Source organism: Mandrillus leucophaeus, unplaced genomic scaffold, assembly GCF_000951045.1.
Source record: "Mandrillus leucophaeus isolate KB7577 unplaced genomic scaffold, Mleu.le_1.0 Scaffold659, whole genome shotgun sequence".
Lineage (NCBI taxonomy): Eukaryota > Metazoa > Chordata > Mammalia > Primates > Cercopithecidae > Mandrillus > Mandrillus leucophaeus.
Genome location: NW_012107130.1, coordinates 451,947 through 477,285, shown reverse-complemented (window position 1 = coordinate 477,285; position 25,339 = coordinate 451,947). Strand labels below are relative to the sequence as shown.

Genomic DNA, 25,339 nt, shown 5'->3' with positions numbered 1-25,339 from the left:
TCAACCCAAATGTCCATCAGTGACAGACTGGATTAAGAAAATGTGGCACATATACACCATGGAATACTATGCAGCCATAAAAATGGATGAGTTTGTGTCCTTTGTAGGGACATGGATGCAGTTGGAAACCATCATTCTCAGTAGACTATCACAAGAACAGAACCAAATACCGCACGTTCTCAGTCATGGGTGGGAAATGAACAATGAGATCACTTGGACACAGGAAGGGGATCATCACACACCGGATCCTATTGTGGGGAGCGTCGGGGGAGGGATAGCATTAGGAAATATACCTAATGTAAATGACGAGTTAATGGATGCAGCACACCAACATGGCACATGTATACATATGTAACAAACCTGTACATTGTGCACATGTACCCTAGAACTTAAAGTATGTAAAAAAAAGAATACAAGAAGGTGTTAGCAAAATTTTAGTATATTACCGTACAAAAACACTCAATAGTTTATCTTTAACTAATTAGATCTATCTTTACTGTCTTATGTTTCCATCTTCTAGGACCCAAGGAAAAGTATGACTAATTGCTTATGAAAACACTGAAATAAACAGGAGCATCATGATGTGAGCTCATCTCTAGTTTAATAGATACCAGGAACATAGCTAAGGCCAATTGAAAATACAGTCTCTGGCATTGTGGCCCAAGAATCGGATTTTAAGCACCTCTCCAGGTGACTATAATGTACATTCTGAGCTCAGAATCATTGCTTTAAATGTTATAACTCCTTTTGCAGTTAGGATCCAAAGTCAAGAAACTTGGGCTTAATGTGGGGAAAAACAGAAGATTTTGAAGGACACATTTACAATTTGCCATCTGTGTAACTTCTGTGACACTGTGCAATCTCTACCTGGCTTATCTCTGTAATACCATTTCCTGCTCTTCTCCTGCCCCTTTACTGTTATAGAGTCACTTTAATTCTCAATTCATCAAACACACCAAGTGCTATTATGCCTCAAGGATTTCACACATATTAGTCCCAATTCCTACAATGCACTCTTCCCTACTACTTGCCTGACTAGTATTGTGCCAATTTAGGTAAGTGGTAATCAGATTTCCCAGAATTCTCTTCCTTGCCTCAGTTCCAAATTAGTAGTGAATACAAGAGATACTTGAAATGAGATCTGAAAGGCAGAGAGGAGTAACAGATATATTATTTTCACATGTGGAAAGTTGGTTCAAGGGAACTGTGATACAGGTACCATTGTGGTTCACACAGTTGTGTTCTCATTGGCTAGCTCATCTTGTTAGCAAAGAACAACAGTTGAGCCTATAGCTCCTGCAGGAACTACCACATCCTCCTTTGATTTCTTCAACTCCTGAACTATGTACACGTAGATCTTCATGACAAAGGTCCAAATTTATCCTGAAGTTCATTTGAATCATTGAGGTTGATAGCCTGGAGGGAGTGAGATACTTGGTGCAAGTTCTAATCCATTCTCACCTTCCACGCTCTCCTTGTTCTCCACACGTCACACCCACATACCCTTCCTAAATTCCTGTTCTGCTGACTTCAACCTCCAGCACCAGATGCAAAGATGGAAGCCTTATATAGGCTATGTAATCATCCCTGACCATTATGTGAGATCAAATTCCTATAAGAAAACCCTATATATCAGTCCTAGTGATTCTATTTCTTCAAACAAATTCTGAATGATAGATCTAGCTTCTCTTTCTCTTTTAGGGTTTAAATTAAATATCCCTCCTCAGGGCCTTCCCAGAGAACATTGCCTAGAATATATACCTCTCTTCACTTCCCTAGTTACACTCTATCTCAGTCTATTGTTTAGTTTTTTCCAAGAACTTATCATATTTATTTATTTTATTAGTGTTTGCTTATTTGTTGTCTATCTCCCTCACTACAATAGAGACTCCATAGGGAAAGGAGTCAACCCTGTCCTCTTTATCACTTCATCTCCAACGTCTGTCACAATTCCTGATACATAGTGAATGTTCCAGAAATATTTTTGTATACATGAAATGAATGAAAAATAAATAGACATACATTTTGGAGAGGTAGCTTTGAGATCCTTGTGAACAAATAATTCAAGAAGAGATTTGTGGCTGGCTAACCAGATAGGGGACTACTGAAAGTGATAAAGGCCTGAAATAGATCAGTGTAAAAAATGAGGGGGAAAGATATCTTTAAATGGACCAAAAAAAAAAAAAAAAAAGGCTAGATAGAAGAATTTGACTGCTCTATGAACAAGTTTATGAGAAAGAAGGAAGAATCAAGATGACAGATTTCTCACAGGTTACCAGAGGAATGGTGATGCTGCAATAGATTAAAGACAAAGAAAAAGTTTTAAGGAGTAAGACAGTGAGTTTGAGGTTTTCAACTCAAATGAAAATTTCTGGATAAAAGCCAGGAATAGTGACACACTTAGATGTATCAGATAGTGATATTATTTGAAACCATGACAATAGTTAAAGTTATCTAGGTAGATTGTGGAAGTGAGTTAAGAAGGGGTCCAAGGAATCCTTAAATATTTGTGATGGGAGGATGGGAGGTGAGCAAAGATATAAAGCATAAGAAATTGAAAATTATTTTCTCCCATTGTGTAGGTTGCCTGTTCACTCTGATGATAGTTTCTTTTGCTGTGAAGAAGCTCTTTGGTTTAATTAGATCCCACTTGTCAATTTTGGCTTTTGTCTCCAGCCATTGCTTTTGGTGTTTTAGTCATGGAGTCCTTGCCCATGCCTATGTCCTGAATGGTATTGCCTAGGTTTTCTTCTAGGGTTTTTACTGGCCATCAGAGAAATGCAAATCAAAACCACAGTGAGATACCATCTCACACCAGTTAGAATGGCAAAAAAAAAAAAAAAAAAAAAAAAGAAGTGTATTTCCTTGGTTTTCTTCTAGGATTTTTATAGTTTGAAGTCTAATATTTAAGTCTTTAATCTATCCATCTTGAGTTAATTTTTATATATGGTGAAAGATAGGTGTCCAGTTTCAATCTTTTGCATATGGCTAGCCATTTATCCTAGCATTGTTTATTGAATAGGGAGTCAACTTTGCCAAAGATCAGATGGTTAAACATCAGAATTTTTTTTAAATGTAGGAATTACCAAAGATTTTGTAGTCGACCCAATAATCTGAATTCTGGAGCCAGGGTTAAGGGACATCCTGCAGGCAGCAAGTGGCAGGCTGGACCTACTTGGGAGCCTCCTCTTCCATAGAATTTGACATGCAGTGCTTTCGTATGGTTACTAATTGACTCTTACTTGGCAGACCAAAGAATTTAAATCATCCCACTATTGGCTTACTGCCACTTGAAATACTACCTGAAACCTAAGTTAAAATTGAATGTCAGTTTTCTGTTGAACAACTTTAGCCATTTCTTGGAATATATTTAGAGGATTTTTCATCATTATTACTATCCTCCAATTATAGGTAAGGTGTCCACATAACCACAGACCTGGGCCACACCCAATACTGGGAAGCCCCAGAGCCTATGCCAGTGACAGAAATCCATGACACGGGAAAATCGAAAACAGAAACATAGGTTTTAGAGTCAGACAGACCAGCATTCAAGTCCTAGCTCTACCATTTACTAACATTGTGACCTTGCTTTTAAGTTCCCCAACTTTTGTGAGCTTCAGTTTCCTTATATCTAAAAATGGGGCTAATAATACCCATTCTGTGTAATGCCAGCGCTTTGGGAGACCAAGGTGGGCAGATCACTTGAGTCCAGGAGTTCAAGACCAGTCTGGGCAACATGGTGAGAGCCCGTGTCTAGCTACATTATCTAGGCATGGTGGTGTGTGCCTGTAGTCCCAGCTGCTCAGGAGGCTTAAATGGGAGGATTACCTGAGCCTGGGGAGATCAAGGCTGCAGTGAGCCATGACCACACCATGGCACTCCAGCCTGGGCAACAGAGCAAGACCCTGTCCCAAAAAAATAAATAAATAAGTAATACCTGCTCTGTATACCTCAGAGCATTGTTGGTAGGACTGAGTGAAGAGAATGGAGAATGGATGTAGAAGTTATCTATGAAGCACTAGGTTGGAATAGGGTATTGTGTAAGAAACGTGAAGTGTTGGTATTGTTGAGAAGCTTTCGATATAGGCTTTCTTTCTCTGTTCAGTCATCTGGAGTAAAAGATCAAGTCTGAATTTTTTTGTCACTTGAGAGTTCCCAGAACCAACAGTGAATAGGGGCCTGAGAATGGCAGTTAGATTTTAACCAATGGAGTAGCTGCATTTCTTGACATGTTCATTATAAGGTATAGGAGTGAATTATATCAGACCAAATTTTTGCATGATTTCAGAGTCTTTGGTAATAATGGGATTCAGGACACACCACCCCAAAATATGGCACCTTTGCATTTAAGAAAACCCCCAAAACAAGAAAGTCACTCTCACGTTCCCCTCACCCTTCTCCCCTGAAGCAGGTCATAAAACCTAACTGACCCTCTTTTGAAGTATGTCATAAGACCGTCATGTGAGAGGTACCCACCCTATACCCAGAAGAAAGAAACATCTTTACCTCCAAAGTTACAGGGACACAAAGAAAAATCTGAAGAAACTGCCCTGGCTAAGTTTCCCCCAGTTTATTACCATTCAGTTATAACCTCTTTGTCCAATCACAATTCACTACTCTCCATTTCCTTAACAAACTTAGCATAAAAATCCACAGCTTTCACCACTTCTTTGGGTCTCCCTTTCTAAGGGATCTTGTGTGACGTAAAACTTATATTAAACATATTTGTATGGATTTCCCTTTTTAATTTGTCTTTTATTAGAGGTGCCTCAGGCATAGGTCAAGAAAATAAAATTTTCCCTGCCCTGCAATAACATACTCCATTCAGAAAGTAATTTTCACCTTTTTTTTTTTTTTCGAGGAAACTGAGAAGAAAATACGGCACTTCAAATATCCTATCTTCCTCCTGTGTATAGGGCTAGAGTTACAGGTAGAATGAAGCTATGGGACCAGGTCACAGTGAAGTCCTGGTGTGGGTGAGAGGTGAAAGTGGGGTGGTAGGCCAGGTTTCTTGATGCCCAGCCTACTGGGCTCTGCATGATCTAGACCATGCTTGTCCAACCTGCAGCTTGCAGGCTGCATGCAGCCCAAGATGGCTTTGAATGTGGCCCAACATAAATTCATAAACTTTCTTAAAACATTATGATATTTTTTGGTGATTTTTTTTTCTAGCTCATCAGCTATCATTAGTGTTAGTTTATTTTATGTGTGGCCCAAGACAATTCTTCTTCTTCCAATGTGGCCCAGGGAAGCCAAAAGATTGGACACCCCTGATCTATACCTTGCTGGGTCCCAGCAGTGTATTTTCCTTATGTAGGTGCAAGGATGGTGCTTCTGGATCCTGGCAGAAAAGAATGATGCTAAGGTTACTAAAATGTCTTCCTGGCCGGGCATGGTGGCTCACGCCTGTAATCCCAACACTTTGGGAGGCCCAGGCAGGTGGATCACGAGGTCAGGAAATCGAGACCATCCTGGCTAACACAGTGAACCCCATCTCTACTAAAAATACAAAAAATTAGCTGGGCACGGTGGTGGGTGCCTATAGTCCCAGCTACTCGGGAGGCTGAGGCAGGAGAATGGTGTGAACCCGGGAGGTGGAGCTTGCAGTGAGCTGAGATCGCACCACTGCACTCCAGCATGGACGACAGAGCGAGACTCTGTTTCAAAAAAAAAAAAAAAATTATCTTCCTGGCCTAGATATAATCAGAGGCCCTGCCTTCTTCTTATGTTTCAGGACTTGTAACCCTGCAGAACACTATTGCTTTCCTTGTCATAAGTCTGGCACATAAATAAAAAACACCTTTAGGAATCATGGTCTATGGAAAACAAAAAGGTTTTATACTCCAGTCTTTTGATAGAGACACTCACCTATCCAATAAATTCCCTCCAACTAACCAAATTTAAAGGTAGCAGCATCCTTGACTAGATACATTAGTCAGTGAAAGGAAATTGGATTGCACTTCTTATTTAAGAGCCTAAAATTTTTGAGCAGGATACTGATTTCTAAAATGCCACTTGAGAGGCTGACTTCTTCAGTAGGGGCTGCTGAAGAATAAGACTCAAGTCTCCCAGCATAGCCTGACGTTTCCCTAGTGTGAAGCTGAAAGGACTTCTTTAATGTGAATGCTGTATCTCTTTGTAAGTTATGTTTTCTTTTAGTGTCCACTTCTCAAAATAAGCTCATAATATTCACCTATAGCTCACATAGTGTGGAGGTGAAAGATGTAGGGAGAAGGGCCCAAAGGAGGGAATATATTTGACAAATGCTTTGTATATGAGAAGAATTTGCTTCATGGTAGATTTGTGGAAGAAAATGCAGCCTGTCTGATAAGATATGGCACATTTCAGATGGAGGAGTAGGGTTATTGGCAGGACACCATTGTTTGCCCCTTACCCCAAACAGAGCCTTGGAAAGCTGGCTTGATAATACCACATTGGGTGGCTTGGGAAGAAAGGTCAGATTGCAGAGTGGCGACATTATCATTTATTCTTAACCTTCCTACTTTTGCCTCAGCTGCACCCCTTTCCAGTAGGTTGGGGCTGGCAAGTGGGGGGAGGGGGTCAAAAACTTTAAAGTCTTGCTGTGGACCAGATACTGTTCACTGATACAAAGGGCTGACTTTCAATGGGGAAGGAGATTTCACAGCTGTAGGTTGCAAGTAGACAAGTTACTGTGAAAGATGTGTGAAAGATTTGATTTTGGTGCTGGATTGGGAACAGGTGTAGGTCAAGAGAATGTGTACGGTGCTCCTGAATGTGCCAAGAATACTTTGATCCTAGTGAAATAAGTTCTCACATGACTGTTTGTTCACAGAATAATAGACATTAATGGAACAAACATCAAGGTTTTGTTCCATGAAATTTCACCTGCATTTTCACAAAGTAAACATGTATATGTCTTCAGATAGAAAGTGGTAATACATAGTCTGCCCTCATTTATTTGGCATCTGCATTATATGCTTTGAAAATGAATGGAACTTAACTCTCCAGTCCAGCTAGGTAGGCCCCGACCTAAAGCACCCTACCAGACTGCTACTAGTTAAGGCATATTCATGGAATGCACACACTTTGTTTGAAATTAATATTAGCCCAAGTCACATAGCATTACATAAGCACATCTGAAAAATTCAGTATCATGCATTCCAAAGCTAAATTGAATGTCTTTAAGTGTCTTCGGCTTTTGTTTTATTCCCATTAAGATAAACCATTGAGTATAGCTCATCTGAATATCAAACTATAGATGCTATCTTTTATAAATGAAGGTGATGCTACTCTGATTCTAGATTTTTTTCCTAATTCAATAATGTATTTATATGAAAAGCCTTCCAAAGCTGTATGAATAGATAACTTAGTAAATGCTGTCAGGACCATCTTGAGAAATCCAGAAGCTGGGATTACCACACAGAGCCCATGGCTTATAAGTAGAGTGCTGAGCTGAGGCTGATAATAGAAGATTCTTTCAATTCGCTTCAATTAATTCACCTAACAGTGCACAAAATCCAGTCTGAATAGCGTGGAAATACAAAAGTGACAAACATACAACCCTTCTCCTTGCCAAATATTTCTAATATTTTTCCTGAAGTTTACAGTCTATATATTTACCTTGGCTACGTTGGGTGGCTATGTTTTTGAGCACCGGTAATTCTTTATATTTTTCTACAATGTACAATGTAAGCCACTGGAAGGTCAAGCATTATCTGCTAGGAAGGCAATACCGCATAAACTTTGAAATCAGACAAATGGGTTCTAAGTCAGACAAATCAGTCCGCTGTTTATTTGCCTCATGCAAGTCACCTAACTCCCTAAGCCTCAATTTCCTCATCTCTAAAATGGGGATGATAATCGTTGGCATAGTGTCTGGCACAAGGGAGATATATAAGAATGTTAATATTCATATTTCTTTATATGGAAGTTCATTTAGGCTTTTGCTTGAACGTGAAAAAAGTAGCAAATCTAGTAATAATTAAACCAAAAAAATCAAGTAGAATGGAGCTAAGTAAGAAAGATTATACCATTTTTAAAAAAGTATTGCTATATGAGTATAAAAGAGGTCAGCTTTAGAGAGAGATATCCAATAAATATTTTTGAATGAATGAATGAGAGAAGATGGAAGGAAGAAAGGGAGGGAAGAAGGGAGGAAAGAAGGAGACAGGGAGGAAGGAAGAAAGGGAGACTCTTGAGCAATTATGTTTTTAAAATACTTTTAATCCTGAGCTTATTTAATGATATATGATTCATAGGTGATTACGCTTGCTTATTTATTTATTTATTTATTTATTTATTTATTTATTTATTTATTAGAAACAGGATCTCCTTCTATTACTCAGGCTGGAGTGCAGTGGCACAATCATGGCTCACTGCAGCCTTGACCTCCTGGGCTCAAACGATCCTCCTACCTCAGCCTCCTGAGTAGCTGGGACTACAGGTGTACACCACCATGCCTGGCTAAGTTTTTACTTTTTGCAGAGACTGGGTCTTGCTGTGTTGCCCAGGCTGGCCTTGAACTCCTGACCACAAGTGATCCTCTTGCCTCAGCCTCCCAAAGTGTTGGAATTACAGGTGTGAGCTGCCTGTCACTGGCTACTGATTGGTTGACTTGCCTTCTTCCCTTGGGCATTTTTAGGAAAGCCAGATGAGCAACCACACTTTTTATCAGAGTACCTTAGCTTGGGTCTTATATCAAAATACTCATAGAAATTGGGAGCACTCTGTGCTTGGGAGGCAGCTCTTCTATTAACCGGCTACACAACCCTCATCTTCTGCACCAGTTCTTCCTAAATTTTGCAATTCCCTTTTGTGAACTTCTTCATATGTATTAATACCAAATGCCATTAAAAGGTATGAATAGCATGAGGCCTGTGTTGGCGGTCCTCTCAAATGTATACTTCACTATAGAAAAAAAAGCCATTTTTTTTATCTTAGGAAATCTCTGAATAGGCTGTATTCAGAATGGGGTCCCCATTCTCAGTCTCCAGCCTTCTTTCCACCAATGGTTCTTTGCCTTACAAGCTTATCACCTTTTTTGACTCTAGTCATAGCTTTGTTCTGCTATTTAAAATTGGGGGAAGAAATTGAAGTGCCTTTCAGAATTTCTTTCTACTATCATATCTGCACAAGTATCATATAATTATATTGCATTTCTTTTTTCAGATTGGCAAGTTATGTGCCCATTCTCAACAACGCCAATATAGATCTGCTTATTATCCTGAAGATCTGTTTATTGACAAGAAAGTATTAAAAGTTGCTCATGTAGAACATGAAGAAACCTTATCCAGCCGAAGAAGGTGAGAGGTTTCTTTTTTCTTTATTCCAGCATACAATTAGCAATTGTATTTTAAGGTCAAAAACTACTAGAGTGAAACTTCTTAAATACATGTTATTTAGTTCTTCTGAGTAGAGTGCTTGATTAATTAAATTTTATCATCTGTCAATGTTTTAAAAAAGATATAGTATTATATCCAAGCCATATTTAAATGTAAATTTACTGTTCATAAATATCTAGTACAGCAATATGTGTGGAAAGGACTTCCCTATTCAAGATCTTTAATTGATTAAGCAAAATAGTTTCTGCTTACAATCTTGTCTCACAATTTCTTGGCTTGCTTTTTAGCTTTTCCCATTATTAACAGTGAGTCAGAGGTAAATTCACCAGAGAGAAGCTGGTGAGACACATTCATGTGTATACACACACACACATACACAGACACTGCACACTTTACGCACTCTTTTAAAAATGATAAAATGAAGGATCTGGTTCCTGGTTCTTAAAACAACAGTCAAGGGACAAAATCCAGGTTTGTTTCTTGTTCTCTTCATCCATTCTCCCCTGATCCAGGTTCCCTCTATCCCCATTCTATTTTTTTGATTACAATAAAGGGGTAGAAATTGGATCAAAAGCCCAATACAACTCTAGAAGAACTGCCCTACCTGAAAAGACTGCACATATAGCCAGCCCTACCACTGGCTCAAGAATAGCTAGACATGAGTTGTTCCTATTAACCTTGAGGGGATTAGGTGAGATTGGCCTATAGATAGAAAATAAAGAAAGGAATTATGTAACATCCCAGATTTGGGTTAAACTATTCCGTTCCTCTCATTTTCCTATAGGGGTTTCTGAGATGGTAATTCTTAGCGTGATCTGATACAATTTAGGATGAAAGAAGGCAGTAATGCAACTTAACAGAGTTCCCCTACTGAAGCATTTTGGAAAGTCCTCATTTCTTCTCTTTTGTTGACTTCCAATCTGATGGATTCCTAGTTTCCCTGTAGCAGCTATTTTAAAATGTGATTCCAGGACTTCTGGGAGTCCCAGTGACACTTTCAGGGCACCTATGAGATGTTCCTTTTGCTAATTACATATTTGTGTGAAACTGGATATTGTTCATATACTTCAACCAAAACAATTTATTACAACATATTAAATGCAGAAGTCAATAGGAGAATCTACCTATCCCCTATCAAGCCAGACAGTAGAGACAGCTTGCAAAAATGAAAAATGATACCATTTTTCTCACTATTATCATAAAATGTTATTAATATTTATGTTAACATGTAATGGGCCCATAATTGCTAGTTTCAAATTAATAATAAATTTTAAATTTTAAAAAAATTCTAAAACAGTAAATATCAATAAATATATATAATATAAACAAAAGCTCTTTGGGATCCTGAGGCTGCAGTCATTCAAAACGTCGATGGAGTCTAGAGGACCAACTTCCAAAGTGGCTCACTTACAAGTGTAACAAGTTAGTGCTGGTTGTTGGAAGGAGGTCTCAGTTCCTCACCATATGGACCACGTGAATGGCCTCAGGACATGGCAGCTGGCTATACCACAATAAGTGATCCATGGAAGACAGCAAGGAGAAAGTTATAGTGTCTTTTATGGCCTAGTCTTTGAAGTGACACATCATCAATTTTGGCATATTTGATTTGTTAGAAGTGAGCCACTAATTCTTTGTGGTTTTTTGTTTTTTGAGACAGAGTCTTGCTGTGTCACCCAGGCTGGAATGCAATGGCGCCATTTCAGCTCACCGCAACCTCTGCCTCCTGGGTTCAAGCAATTCTCCTGCCTCAGCCTCCTGAGTAGCTGGGATTACAGGTGCCCACCACCACGCCTGGCTAATTTTTATATTTTTAGTAGAGACAGTGTTTCGCCATGCTGGCCAGGCTGGTCTCAAACTCCTGACCTCAAGTGATCCACCTGCCTCAGCCTCCCAAAGTGCTGGGATTACAGGCGTGAGCCACTGCACCCAGTCAGTGAGCCACTAGTTCTAATCCATGCTCAAGGAGAGGGAGGAAATTAAGCTCCACCTCTTGAAGGGAGGAGAATCAAGGAGTTTGTGGACGTATTTTAAAACTACTTCAGGGCTCCCAACATCAAAATGTTTGAGAGCCATTTTCCTATAGCTTAGGGGTTCTTTGGAAAATTTTTGTCTTTTAGGCCATATATTAAGGCCCTCTTTTGCACCTGCCTGTCCTTTGTCCATTTTTCTCCATTGCATTTACTCTTGGACTGAACCACCTGAGGAATAAACTTCAGTTCATCTAAGGCATTGACCTTTAACTAGTGGCAACCCCTTCCATATTTGACTGAAGTGAAGATGATAGATAGGTAGATAGATACATAGCTAGATAGATAGATACATAGAAAATCCTCACTTAACTATGTCTGTAAGTTCTTGGAAACTGCAATTTTAAGCAAAACGGCATATAACAAAACCAATTTTTTCCTCATCACCACTATAACAAAACGATGTTGAATGAAACCACGTTATTCAAAAACCTGTTGTACATTGTTTCACCAAGAACCTATAAATGACATTAAGTGAGGACTTACTCTATATGTGTGTGTGGGTGGGGGGTATCTTTATTCAATTCAGCAAAAATTTAGTAAACACTTGTTAATACCAAAATGTATACTAGGCACTGAAAATACAAAGACACAATCTATGCTCTCCAGCTCAGTTTAATGGGAAATAGACTTAAATACAAATAATTCCAAAACAGCTTTGTAAGTGCTAAAGCAAAAGAATGTCCAGAGTACAGAGGCAGCCTACAGGGAAAGACAGAACCTTGAGGCTTCATGGAGGAAGTGGTATATGAATTTGTAGCCGAATCACATGCGGAGCTTTTTCAAAATTAACACACCCACTCAGTCCCATTTTGAGATTACTCTGCCAACCTAGACACATTTATAAGTAGGAGGTTTATCCAGGCCTGTTGCTATGACTTCTGTCTTGGGCTCTGGGGAACTCATTCCCTTTCGCCTTAGTGGGGACAGCTGTATGTGTGTTGATTCCTCCAGGGAAAGAAGAAATTGATAAATGAGGTTTTGGCTGACCACCGGATTTGGTACTTTGTTTAGATTCATATACATATATTTCTTTTTTTCTTTTTTTCTTTTTTTTTTTTTTTTCTTTTTTTTTTTTTTTGAGATGGAGTCTCGCTCTGTCGCCCAGGCTGGAGTGCAGTGGCCGGATCTCAGCTCACTGCAAGCTCCACCTCCCGGGTTTACGCCATTCTCCTGCCTCAGCCTCCTGAGTAGCTGGGACTACAGGGGCCCGCCGCCTCGCCCAGCTAGTTTTTTGTATTTTTTAGTAGAGACGGGGTTTCATCGTGTTAGCCAGGATGGTCTCGATCTCCTGACCTCGTGATCCGCCCGTCTCGGCCTCCCAAAGTGCTGGGATTACAGGCTTGAGCCACCGCGCCCGGCCTCATATACATATATTTCTGAGACTGAGTCTCGCTCTGTCACCCAGGCTGGAGTGCAGTGGCACGATCTCAGTTTACTATGACCTATGCCTCCCAGGTTAAAGCCATTCTCGTGAGCCACCACACGTGGCCTAGATTCATCCTCCAAGGAAAAGAAAGGATAGTAAGAAAAATTGACAAAGCCTGTAGAGTTGAGTAAATGATGGTCAGGCAGAGCTTCTTTGGGTGTGGGGAGCTTGAGCATGCCTAACGATGTTACTCACTTGTATTGAAACTGAAGCATTAGAATCTGAGATGGAGCCTTTCTTTGTGAATTCTCTGGCAGAAGAAGAAAACAAAACAACAAGAGAGTATCTGATTTTATTTAACTCCCTCAAATAGGCATTGTAACCCCTCTTAGGGAGAGAGGAGAAGTGGGAATTAAGATGATCTCTTGCTAAATGCACTGCCCCCTGCAATCTGATGTTATTAAGAGGGTTTGTTTTTGCAGTTTTAGTACCTCTATAAATCTCTCAGTATGTTTTCTGCACAGCATTTCACACTGTCCAGAAAAATATATGTGCCTCTAGCACTCCTCATGCCCATGCCCAAGCTCCGTCCTCTGTTGTTAAAAATATGATAATTGCAAAGGAACCCTATTGTAGTATTCAGTCTGTGGAGGTTGTGAACAAGCTGTCTGAATCTGATTATGAGTTGAAAAGCTCTTTGCCTTATTAAAATAACAACACACAATGAAATGCAGGATTCCTTTGGTAGCATTCAGAAGTCATCTGTTTGTTTTGTCTGCCCCCAACTGGGTAGTTTGCAACACACAACTAATCTTAGAAATAGCTTAGTTCAATTTCAAGGCGATTTGATACTCAACTGGTGGTCTATGTGTGGGACTCAGTGTTCCTTTAAGGGATAAGTATTGAAAATATCTGTCATCAGATTTAAAACAGTGAGTGGAGAACAAGATGCACAACTAGTACAATCAGAAGAGAAGAAATCAGATCTTCACAGCCCCTTCTAACTTTCATATTTTCGGCACATCTCAGTTGTCAGCTTCTCCCTTCTTTGCCCTTCCAAATGTCTACTTCACTGCTTCCCTTATGATACTGTTTCCCTTGCCATGTTTATGCAATATACTGTTTGGTTGAGTACATGGACAATATTTTTCCATTGTTCAAATGCTGAATCTATGGTTGAATAGTTCATCATGCATCTACATATACCAAGCTTTTGGCCCAACTGCTAACCTGTGAGAAAGTCACACGGTCCTTCCACCCTTGTGAAATTATATCTACATATTCCAGCCCTCTCCTTCCTATGCTCCCCCTCCTCTACTTCCCCTCTGACTTGGTCTAAAGGGGCAATGGATCAGGTAACACTAGTAAATGACCTAGAAAGCAAAGAACAAAAGCTGATCTCAGCTCCCCTAGTCCAAAATCAATACCTACTCCCACCCACTCTGAACAAAACAACAAAGTATGTCCTGAGTGAATCAATGAGTTCTGGATCTAGTACAAGTCATTCTGCCCTAAATAGGCCTCTACTTCATTCAACATTTGTCAACACCATCTCTATGCTTCACATTGTGTAAGGGTTAGGCTCTGAGGAATGAAGGAGCACCTAGCTTAGTTAGGGAGGGAGACATGCAAATGAATAATTTCCATACACTGGGGGTGAGTGCCAAATCAGAGCTATGTGCAAAAGAGTGGCAGTGTCACAGATGGGGAAGATAGCCCTTCTCCTGGGAGCATTAAGAAAGACTTCTTGGAAAAGGTAACTTTGGAGCTCAGCCTTAAGGATAAGTTCAAACAAACTCAGCAGATTGAGAAAGGAAAGGAGGGCATTCTGGGCAAAGGGAACACTGAGAAAAAGTATGGGCAAGTCTTTAGAATGGTAGAAAGCTCTAGTTTGGGATTAAACTGTGAAAGGCTCTCTCCAGCAGAATTAGGCATGATCTTATGTCATTCCTATTTTCGTTATTTTAGTTTAGGTACTTTTCTTGCATTGTCAACTTTTAAAAATAATAAGCTCATATTACTTTACATGAAGATAAAAAAATGAGCCTTAATAATAAAGGAAAAAAGTTCCAGGTCTGCAGTCAGGGATGAAAAACTGTTTTTACTTGCAGTGATTTCCAATTAGTGCTGCTTTGATGCCTGCCGAAGCAAATCATTGCAAGAAAGCAAAGACAGTCCCCTCCCCTGCAACCAAAGAAGGGGAGGGACGATCCTCTTCAGGATGATGGAAGCCCTCCAGGGAAGATCACATGCACTCAGCTGCCATATTTGAAAATGGCTTGTGCATGCAAAGGGGCCCTATCCTTTAGTTCCACATTTAACACATTGAATGGAAACCTCTAGGAAGAGACTTTTTCCTGAGCAGGCTGTCGTAAGCAAATGCTGGATCTGTCTGAGAGCCGTAGGTGTCAGAATTTGTATGTCAATGCTATGTTTGACATGTATGTATTAGAATAAAGTGGAATTACAGTCAAAGAACATTCCCTTCAATCAAATTGTTTTTCCCATCCCAGGCAACTAAGTGTCCAAACTTTCTATCCTCTTTTTTTTCCCCTGGAACAATTCAGTTGAGCAGACTGTCTTAGTTCACAGGTAGAGATTCTTTTGTTGTCTGTCATGGGCTACTAGCACAAAGGAAAAAAATCTGGACTGTGTCATACATGGGTAGTTAACATGTCACTTAGTTTAGTTTCATGTGTCTTTCTTTAAAGAGAAAAATAGAAATATTCAACTCCTCTTTTAAAACTATAAGCAGAGGAATATAAATCTTTATTTAAGAAAATATTAAAATACACTTAATTCTTGTGCTGGAACAAGTTTAGAAAGGAATGACAGGAAGAGACAAAGAAGAGGAGAGATGAGAGAGGCCCAGTAAACTTGGTGGGAGGTAAACTACTTTTGTCACACTGCTGCTGTAGTATCAGAGAACATTATCCCTTGTTGTTGCTGTCCTTTGAAAAGCTCATTAACTCTCCAACAGTTTGTAAAGTCTTCTTCCCTACTCTCCAAAACAGTATGTCTACACTTATTTTCAATAATCAGTTTCTTTTAGAGACCAAGATTTATTTTCTCACAGTAATTCAGAAGGTTTTCCATAAAGGAATGGTAACACTGTCCTTTGGGACTCTAAGATATTTGCCAGTTTGCGAACTGTGCTGGAGACCTACTCTTTGTTCTTCAAAAGGCAGGTACTGTCTCATCCCACAGGGCCTGGGAATTAGTTGAGAACCAGGATTTATTTAATTCTGAGGTTCTTCTAGTCAAATCTACCTTGGATTCTAAGTGGATTCTAATGGAGATCATACACACTAAGAACCAAAAAGAACTCAGAGAACAAGCCTATCAAGAAGAATAGGTGTTAAAGAAATAAATGTAAAACTTTACTCAAGAGAAAAATCTAGAGCAAAATACATTGAAATATTAACAGTGATTATCTGTGTCTGGTGGGACAATGAATTTTTTCTCTTTCTATCTTTCTTTATTTTCTAAATTCTCCATAGTGAACATGTATTTCTTTTACAATGAGAAAGAAAACAAAATATTTTAGAAGATGGAGGAAGAAATATATTTGAACTGTTTACAGCTGTTGCAGCACTGAAGCGGCAGCTTTTACAAATTTCTCTTTTCTTCCCGCGCCACCTATATGTTTATTTTATTTGCATCCAACCTGGCTTTTCCCAACTTTCCTCCATGTCTCTTTTCATTCTTCCAAGGGGCATCCCTCCCCATAATAGAGAACCCTCTCTTTCTCTAAGACATATTTCTCACCTCTTCTCTACCCTTTCTTTTGAGGGGCAGGGGTAACAGCTTTAGTGAGATTTAATCCACATACCATATAATCTATCCATTTAAAGTGTGTAATTCAGTTGTTCTTAGTATATCCAGAGTTATGCAATCATCATCACAATAGATTTGGGAACATTTTCATCACCTCAGGAAGAAACTCTGTACCCTTTAGCTATCATTCCTCAACCTTCATCTCCCCAGTCCTAACCAACCACTAATCTACTGTATATCTGTATATATTTGCCTATTCTGAACGTTTAACAAAAGTGGAATTATAGAATACATGGTCTTTCATGACTGGCTTCTTTCACTTAGCATAGCGTTTTCAAAGTTTACCCATATTGTAGCACATTCAGAATTTCATTCCTTTTTAAGACTGAATAATATTTCATTGTATTTCATTATATATATATATAATCATCTTTTGTTTATTCATCAGTAGATGGTCATCTGTCTTGTTCCACCTTTTGGCTATTGTTAATAATGCCGCCATGAACAGAAACTTATTTGAGTACCTACTTTCAATCCTTTTGGATATATGCCTAGGTGTAGAATTGCTGGGTCATGTGGTAATTCTGTGCTTAATTTTCTGAGGAACTGCTAGATTGTTTTCCACAGTGGCAGTACCATTTTGCATTGCCACCAGCAATGTGTGAGGGTTCCAATTTATTCATCTCCTCACTGGACTTGTTGTTGTCTATCATAACCATTCTAGTGGGTGTAAAGTAGTGTCTCATGGTTTTGATTTGCATTTCTCTGATGACTAATCTATCTTTTTCTTTTTCTTTTTTTTTTTTCTTTTTTTCTTTTTTTGAGGCAGAGTCTCACTCTGTCACCCAAGTTGGAGTGCAGTGGTGTGATCTCCACTCACTGCAACATCTGCCTCCCGGGTCCAAGCAATTCTTGTGCCTCAGCCTCCCTAGTAGCTGGAGTTACAGGTGCACACCACTGTGCCTGGCTAAATTGTTTGTATTTTTAGTAGAGATGGGGTTTTGCCATGCTGGCCAGGCTGATCTCAAACTCTTATTCTCAAAAGATCCACCTGCCTTGGCCTCCCAAAGTACTGGGATTACAGGTGTGAGCCACTGCACCCAGCCCATAATCTATCTTTTTCTAACTTGACTTCATTTTAGCCCTCCACATCCAGTGCTTAAATTCTTAGACACAAATCCCTGTCAGGGTCACCACCACCTTCCTACCAGGCTCAGAGAAAAAGACCATTCAAACTGCTGTACCAAATAAGTCAAGAGGTTTACCCAGCCCAGTAGCTAACTGGTTTGGGAAGAATACTAGGAAAAATCTGTTGGGAGAGAATATGGTTGTACTTATTAATATCTACCTCAAAAAAGTGAGGAATTTTAATTATCTTATTGTACATACAATTATGTAGCACTTGAAAAACTTTTAATTGTCCTGCATACATGAATTTATCTGGAATATAATATGTGTATTTCATATATATGTGATTGTATTAGTCCATTTTCACACTGCTGATAAAGACATAACTGAGACTGGGTAATTTATAAAGAAAAAGAAGTTTAATGGACTCATAGTTCCATGTGGCTGGGGAGGCCTCACAATCATGGCGGAAGGCAAAAGGCACATCTTACATGGTGGCAGGCAAGAGGGAATGAGAGCCAAGCAAAAGGGGAAACCCCTTATAAAACCATCAGATCTCGTGATACTTATTCACTACCACAGGAACAGTATGGGGCAAACCACCCACACGATTCAGTTATCTCCAATCTGTTCCCTCCCATAAAACATGGGAATTATGGGAGCTGCAATTCAAGATGAGATTTGGGTGGGGACACAGCCAAACAATATCAATGATATATTTCTATTCTACAGATTCATGATAATGTTGTAATATTGGCAATGGCTAACATTGTAGAGTGATTACTGTGTGCTTACTTGTGTGGGTACTATGCTAAACACTTTACATGCATTGTCTCATTTAATCATTACAGTAAACTTGCAAGATAGGTATCATCATTATCTTCATTTCACAAATAAGGAAACTAAAGTTCAGAGAAGCTTAGAGTTTGCCTAAGATTTCACTGCTCAATAAGTGAGGGCATAGCTGACATCTGAAACTCAGCTGAGTCATACTCCATAATCAGTGCTCTCAGCTACTACTCACAACAGGTTTGAAGGGGCTGTTCTGAGAACCCAATCATTCTAACATGGTTGCAAAATAAAACTGTGTTCAAAATAACTAATTCAAAATAACAAATTCAAAATAACTAATTCAGAAGTAAATTTTTAAAGCACAGTCTCTTTCTGTCTCCATCCTATATGCCCTGTGGAGTTAATAAAGTAGGATAACCTTTTATTTTTCCAAGTTAACTTGTTCAACTTTCAAAGAGATTCCCTGAGTTCTAGAACATGATAACTCAGACTATGTTCACATTATTCACTGATACGATTTGGCTGTGTCACCACCCAAATCTCATCTTGAATTGTAGTTCCCATAATCTCCACATGTCATGGGAGGGACCAGATGGAGATAATTGAATCATGGAGGTGGTTCCCCCATCCTGTTCTAATGATAGTAAGTTAGTTCTCACAAGATCTGATGGATTTATAAGGGGCTTCCCCCTTTGCTTGGCACTCATTTTTCTCCTTCCTGCCACCATGTGAAGAAGGATATGTTTGCTTCCACTTCTGCCATAATTGTGAATTTCCTGAGGCCTCCCCAGCCATGCAGCGCTGGCTTTTCTTTATAAATTACCCAGTCTTGGGTATTTCTTCATAGCAGTGTGAGACGAGAGTAATATATTCACTGTCTTTGTGGTTTTCTTAGATTTTTATCTTAACCCTTCCAGGTAATATCTTTCTATACTAAAGTGGGAGGTCTTATGTTTATTGCAGACCCTCATTCCCTTGACATTTAGATCGAACCTCATCTAGATCTTCTTCAAGTTGTCAATAATCTTTATGATCCACCAAGAAAACTGCAAGGGTTGGGAGAAGTTCAGGGTGTTTTTGTTTTTGTTTTTTAACTTCTATGGAAATCAAAATGGAAGGCCTTGCCATGGGTTCAATTTTTCTTGCCATGTGCTATGTTAGTGAGAGGGGGTTTGGAGGTAGGGAAAGGCCTAAGGGAAACTCTTTCCTTTAAGAGAGGGCCATTGTTTCCCGTAGACTAATGGCCGTATTCAGTTTCCTTATGGAGTGGGGGGAATTACTTAGACTCAGCCTTTACTCTTTTCAGCATCCACTCTTGGGAACTGCATTATTACCTTGTAAAACAGAGCATCTCTCCTATTAGCTGTTAATTGAGCCCATCTTTTTCCTCTATGAGAAACTATAATGTTGACTTTTATTTTCAGAGCTCTGTATTGAGCCTCTTTTTTTTGGAGATTGATGGTGCTCAGACACCAGGGGTAGGCTGTGGGGTGGGGGGTACAGGCATAACAGGAAGCAACTTGTGGGGTATCAGAAGTTAAATATGTCCCAAAAACCTTTCTTGAGTTGTTCTGTCCATCACCTTGACTTTGCAGTGACCCAAGCCTTTGTGAATCTATGCTGAGAGCCCTTTCTCTCCCTCCCCAACCTCTTAAATCATTAGTTGAAATGAATAGTTTTATGGTAATTGTCCTAGTTTGTTTTATGTTGCTGTAACAGAATTCCTAAGACTGGGTAATTTATCAAGAAAAGAGGTTTATTTATTAGACTGGGAAGTTCAAGATTGGGCGGCCTCATCTTGTGAGGCCTTCTAAGTGAAGGCCGCATACCATGTGAAAACATGGTGGAGAAAAGGAAAGGGAACTGAGCACAAGTGAAAAGGACAAATATGAGAGGCAGTCTCACTTTATAACAACCACTCTCCTGGTAACTAATCCATTCCCCGGAGAACCAACCCAGGCTTACAAGGCAGACATAAGTCCATTTTCACCTCTAAAAGGCACCAGCTCCCAACACTGCCACCTTGGGGACCACGCCTCAACATGAGTTTTGGTGAGGACAAGCCATCTTAAACCATAGCAGTAATAAAATGAAGAATCGAATTAAGTACAAGAGAATATTTTCACCAGTCTTCCTCATTTGGCCAGATATGAGAACAACTCCCAGAAGGCATTTCTGGGCTAAGGACTTCCACCAGTGTCCAAATGATATTCAGGCCTCTGGTTCCTATAGAGGCCTATACATCAGGCCAGTCCATTCTTAGCCTGGAGACAATATTGAATAATTACTCCACTGCCAGAAAATTCCCTGAATAGAGTCTCCAAAAACTTAGTATAGACATGAGATACATTTGGATGTGAAGGATGCTTTAATTTTCTATCAGTAACATTGCTTTAGAAAATAAAGTGTGTTTTATTTTTGTCTGTTTACCACTGTACCTCTATTACATATTTTAATATTTCTTTTTAAACATACCCACTTCTCTCCAGTCTAAGGAGTATTACTTTGTGTATCCATGTACATCTGAAATGAGATAACAGACCTGAAATTTTTCTGGTATTTATATGTGTGTGTTTACATACAATTGCAGACATAATATATTCTCTCTCTCTGTCACTCTCTCTCTCTCTCTCTCTCTCTCTCTCACTCACACACACACACACACACACACACACACACTTGTCTTATTATATGTAGCACAAAAGCAAATAAATAATAAAATATACTAGAATCGTCCCCCACCCTGCTCCCTCTCCCTCACAGGAGCCACAATATACAAAGAACAAAGAAACCTTTCTTTTCTGGCAGATGTGAGTTGCTCTGACTATATTGCCAGGAGAATTTCATAGAGCTTATACTGTTCTGAGCACCCTGCAATTCTGATCTGCAACCATTAGCCAGAGCCTATATGGAAACGGGCCACCTCTAGGGTAATAGCATTGTAAATTACAATCAATGCACCCAATTACACTCAGAAACCAAAAGATATGTAGTGCTCCAGTGTGCCTTGTAATCAGCACCTTTGAAAATGTAGGTAACAGCATTCTGAATAAAAAAAATGGAAGTGGAACGTCTTAGAAAATGAATGTTGGAATTAAATCATCCTTCTGATAGAAACAGCACCTTATATGACAGGCAACTTTTTTTCTAATATCATTCTATTGATTTTTTTTAAAAAAAACTAAACTGTGGCCTTGTAGCCAAGAATGTCTTTAAAAATCATTTATTGCTCTAATCAGCCTGGCAGAGCCTTTCTGTCATGCTGATAAGGAAATTAAACTTTTCTCATACTGAGTTTACTTGCCTCTTATGCGCAGATGTTTTGTTTTTCTTTTAGGGAACTAATTCAGAAGTTGAAGTCTTTCATCAGCTTCTATAGTGCTTTGCCTGGCTACATCTGCAGCCACAGCCCTGTGGCGGAAAACGACACCCTTTGCTGGAATGGACAAGAACTCGTGGAGAGGTGATCTTTTTTGAAAGTTACATATAGCAATATTTGAGGAATAATTGTCATATGTTTATATAAAGGTTAATTATGTCTTCTGTCTCCATTAATTTCACAAGAAAAATTCTAGAAAAATCTATGAGGCTGAGTGCGGTGGCTCATGCCTATAATCCCAGCAGTTTGGGAGGCTGAGGTGGGCAGATCACCTGAGGTCAGGAGATCGAGACCAGTCTGACCAACACGGTAAAACCCCATCTCTACTAAAAATGCAAAAGTTAGCCGGGCATGATGGCGCAAGCCTGTAGTCCCAGCTACTCGGGAGGCTGAGGCAGAAGGATCATTTGAACCTGGGAGGTGGAGGTTGCAGTGAGCCAAGATCGTACCACTGCACTCCAGCCTGGGTGACAGAGCGAGACTCTCCAAGAAAAAGAGAAAACATCTATGATATTTTAGATGATGTCTATAATTTATAGCCCTCCTAGAAATTGCAAAGTTTGAAGCACATAGAGAACTGTGTCTGAAGGCAATTTTACAGAGTTTAAAGCATAAAACAACTTTCTTTTGTCTTCGATTCTTCCATCTCCTCATTATGTGGGTCCTTATGTATTTGATTTGAAGAAATCACATTCATCTTGATAACTATCATTTATTGAGAGTTAATTGTATATTAAGTACCATGCTAAGTGCTTTATATGTATTATTTATCTTTATAACAATCCTATGAAATGAATACTGTTATTTTCCCCCATTTTACAGATGAAGATAGAGAAAGGAAGAAAAGGGAGGGAAAGAGGAATACTATTTCACTGAGCAATGTTATTGAAATATTTTATTGAGCATTTGTTTTGGTGTTTTTTTGTTTTGTTTTGTCTGTTTGGCTTTGTTTTGTTTTGTTTTGAGACGGAGTCTCACTTTGTTGCCCAGGCTAGAGTACAATGGCGCGATCTTGGCTCACTGCAACCTCCGCCTCCCAGGATCAAGTGATTCTCCCACCTCAGCCTCCCAAGTAGCTGTGATTACAGGCACCCGCCATCATGCCTGGCTAACTTTTGTATTTTTAGTAGAGATGGGGTTTCACCATGTTGGCCAGGCTGGTCTCTAACTCCTGACCTTGGGTGATCCGCCTGCCTCAGCCTCCCAAAGTGCTGAAATTACAGGCATGAGCCACTCCACCCGGCCGAGTATTCGTTCATATAATCTATGCTATCAGTATCTATGAAGAATTTGCTCATCACTGAAAAGGAAATAATATATATTCATTATATTCATTTATTCAGCAAGTATTTACTGAGCACCTTCTAAGTGCCAAGCCTGTTGAAATGAACAAAACAGACAAAATTTCCTGTCCTCACAGAGTTTTCATTCTGGTGCGCTAGTGGTATTCCTAACCTCCATTGCTTTCCATGTGGGAGGAATGCTTACGATTAAAAAATTAAATCAAGAGGATACAATGCTTAGGAAACCACAAGATGTTGATGAACATGCTTTAGAAAATGTTTGTACAAGTAGTAGCATGTTGTAGAGGAGAATACAGAAGAGACACGAAATCAAGTTCTGAATCTTTCACTAATTAGTTGCTTAACCAAAGGCAAGTGACTTAATCTCTCTAGGCCTTGCTTTCCCCCATCTAAAAAAGGAGATGGTTGGATTAGAGCCCCTCCAGGTCTGACAGTCTGTGTGTATTTTTTTCTTATTAATTTATTCACTCATTCATACCTTCAACATTTATGTTTTGAGATATTATGTGTTAGGCACCAAGCTAGGTGCTAGGGATGCAAGTGCGAAAAAGGCAAGTTAGCTGCTTTGAAGAGTTTACATTCTAGTGGGACCCAATACCAGGACATGGAATGCTGAATGGAATTTATTAGCAGTATAATGAAGTGCAAAGAGGAAGGCTTTGGAGGCAGATGAATTTGGGTTTGCCTCTCAGTTCTGCTACTAACTGTGGCCTTGGGTGAGTCACTTAACCTAAAAAGTCTCAACATCCTCTTCCTCTGTAAGGGAAGAGCATCTCACAGAATTGTTGTAACTATTAGGAGAGGTCATAAACGAAAAGCCCCTAGCAGACTGGCACATACTGGAAGCTCAATTTATATTACGTCTCTATTTTTCCCCCTTTCCCCTTCACTTCTCCTCTTTCCAACGCAAAACAAAAGATATGTCAGAAAATAGCTTATTCCTCATCTGTGCTATTTTACTGACATGGGACAATGCAAATAAGGTTGCATGCCACCCTGGAAGAGGCATTGAAGTTGTATGGAGATACACTTCCCTCTAGCAAATGTAAATCAGCCTGGAAGGATTAATGGCTCCATGCACTAGAGAAATAATGTGTATTTGTTATCGTAAAAGCTCATCAGGTACTAAGAAGAATCATGAACATTTTTTTTTTTTTAATTTTCAGAGAAAAGCAGTTGGTATTTGGCTTTATAAAAAGCTGATGCTTTAAAACTGATACAAACAATAACTATTTGAAAAAGAATATATCCACAGATCAAATATGTGCTTCTTACATAAACTTGATGAGAAACCATTCCAGTACCTTGTCCAATGTTATGTTACTATAGCGAAAAATGAACAACTCGTGAATATTTGTTTTAAGCAGCTTATCTTCTAACCAGGGTCTCTTATTAAAAAGGAAATTTTACTTTACAAATATATTTATTTACTGATGTGTTCATTCATTCATGTATTTATTCTAACAAATATTTGAGCACTTATCCAATATCAAGCACTAATATTTGTTTCTTCATTGTGATTGTTTGAAGCAAATATTATAACCCTGCTGGATTTATCTTCTGTTGTTTATGGTGAAAAATCAGATTGATCCAGTTTTAGTTAATTTTAAAATAATTTATTCCCAGGCCTATGTATTTTGAATCATTGGAATTTTTATTGAATTTTGCTCATACTAACTACTTCATGTTTGGTACACTTTAGTGAAGGATGATGCCCTGGAACCAAGAAATTTCTCTTCTATCAAATGGTGAAATCCAAAGCCTGCTAAATTTGAATGAGTCCAAAAGTTAGCCAAATGTACTTTTATATCATTAAACTAACTGGTAACTGAAATATTTTTGTTACATTTGCTAGCTTTAAGCCTTAAGGTATTGAACAAAATAATAAAATAAATACTGTAGTATGGAGAAAAGCTATTATTCCAAACTTCTATTCATATTTCTGATTTCTGAAAAATCTTTATTTTCAAAATGACTTTTATTGTTAATATATACTATCCAGGAAGGAAAGAAAGGAAAGGAGGGAGGTAAGAAGGAAGAAAGGATGAAGGGAAGGAAGGGAGGAAGAAAATAAATCAAACATATTTTCAGACAGAATAAGGGTAGTGTAATCCAGGAAGTGACTCCTTCTTGGTTAGTAACCTCAGGTTATAATTAACTTGTACTTGTATTGCTGACCTAATGCAATGATAAAACTAGGGAATAATGTCAAACTAATTTTTTTTTAAATTACTCAGGAA

The 25,339-nt window shown here is 39.0% G+C and overlaps 1 protein-coding gene across 3 annotated transcripts in view; it reads left to right on the top strand.

The window, feature by feature from the left end:
* The window catches only part of GPC3 (glypican 3), a 461,965-nt gene that overhangs the window by 285,099 nt on the left and 151,527 nt on the right, over nt 1-25,339 (top strand). For 2 of the 3 annotated variants that reach the window (XM_012001313.1, XM_012001314.1), the window contains 2 exons: nt 9,151-9,284; nt 21,754-21,879. In XM_012001313.1, coding sequence (XP_011856703.1) covers nt 9,151-9,284; nt 21,754-21,879 — 260 coding nt within the window. Of the gene's footprint in view, nt 1-4,861; nt 4,931-9,150; nt 9,285-21,753; nt 21,880-25,339 lie in introns of all 3 variants that reach the window. The other variant, XM_012001312.1, reaches the window with a different exon arrangement.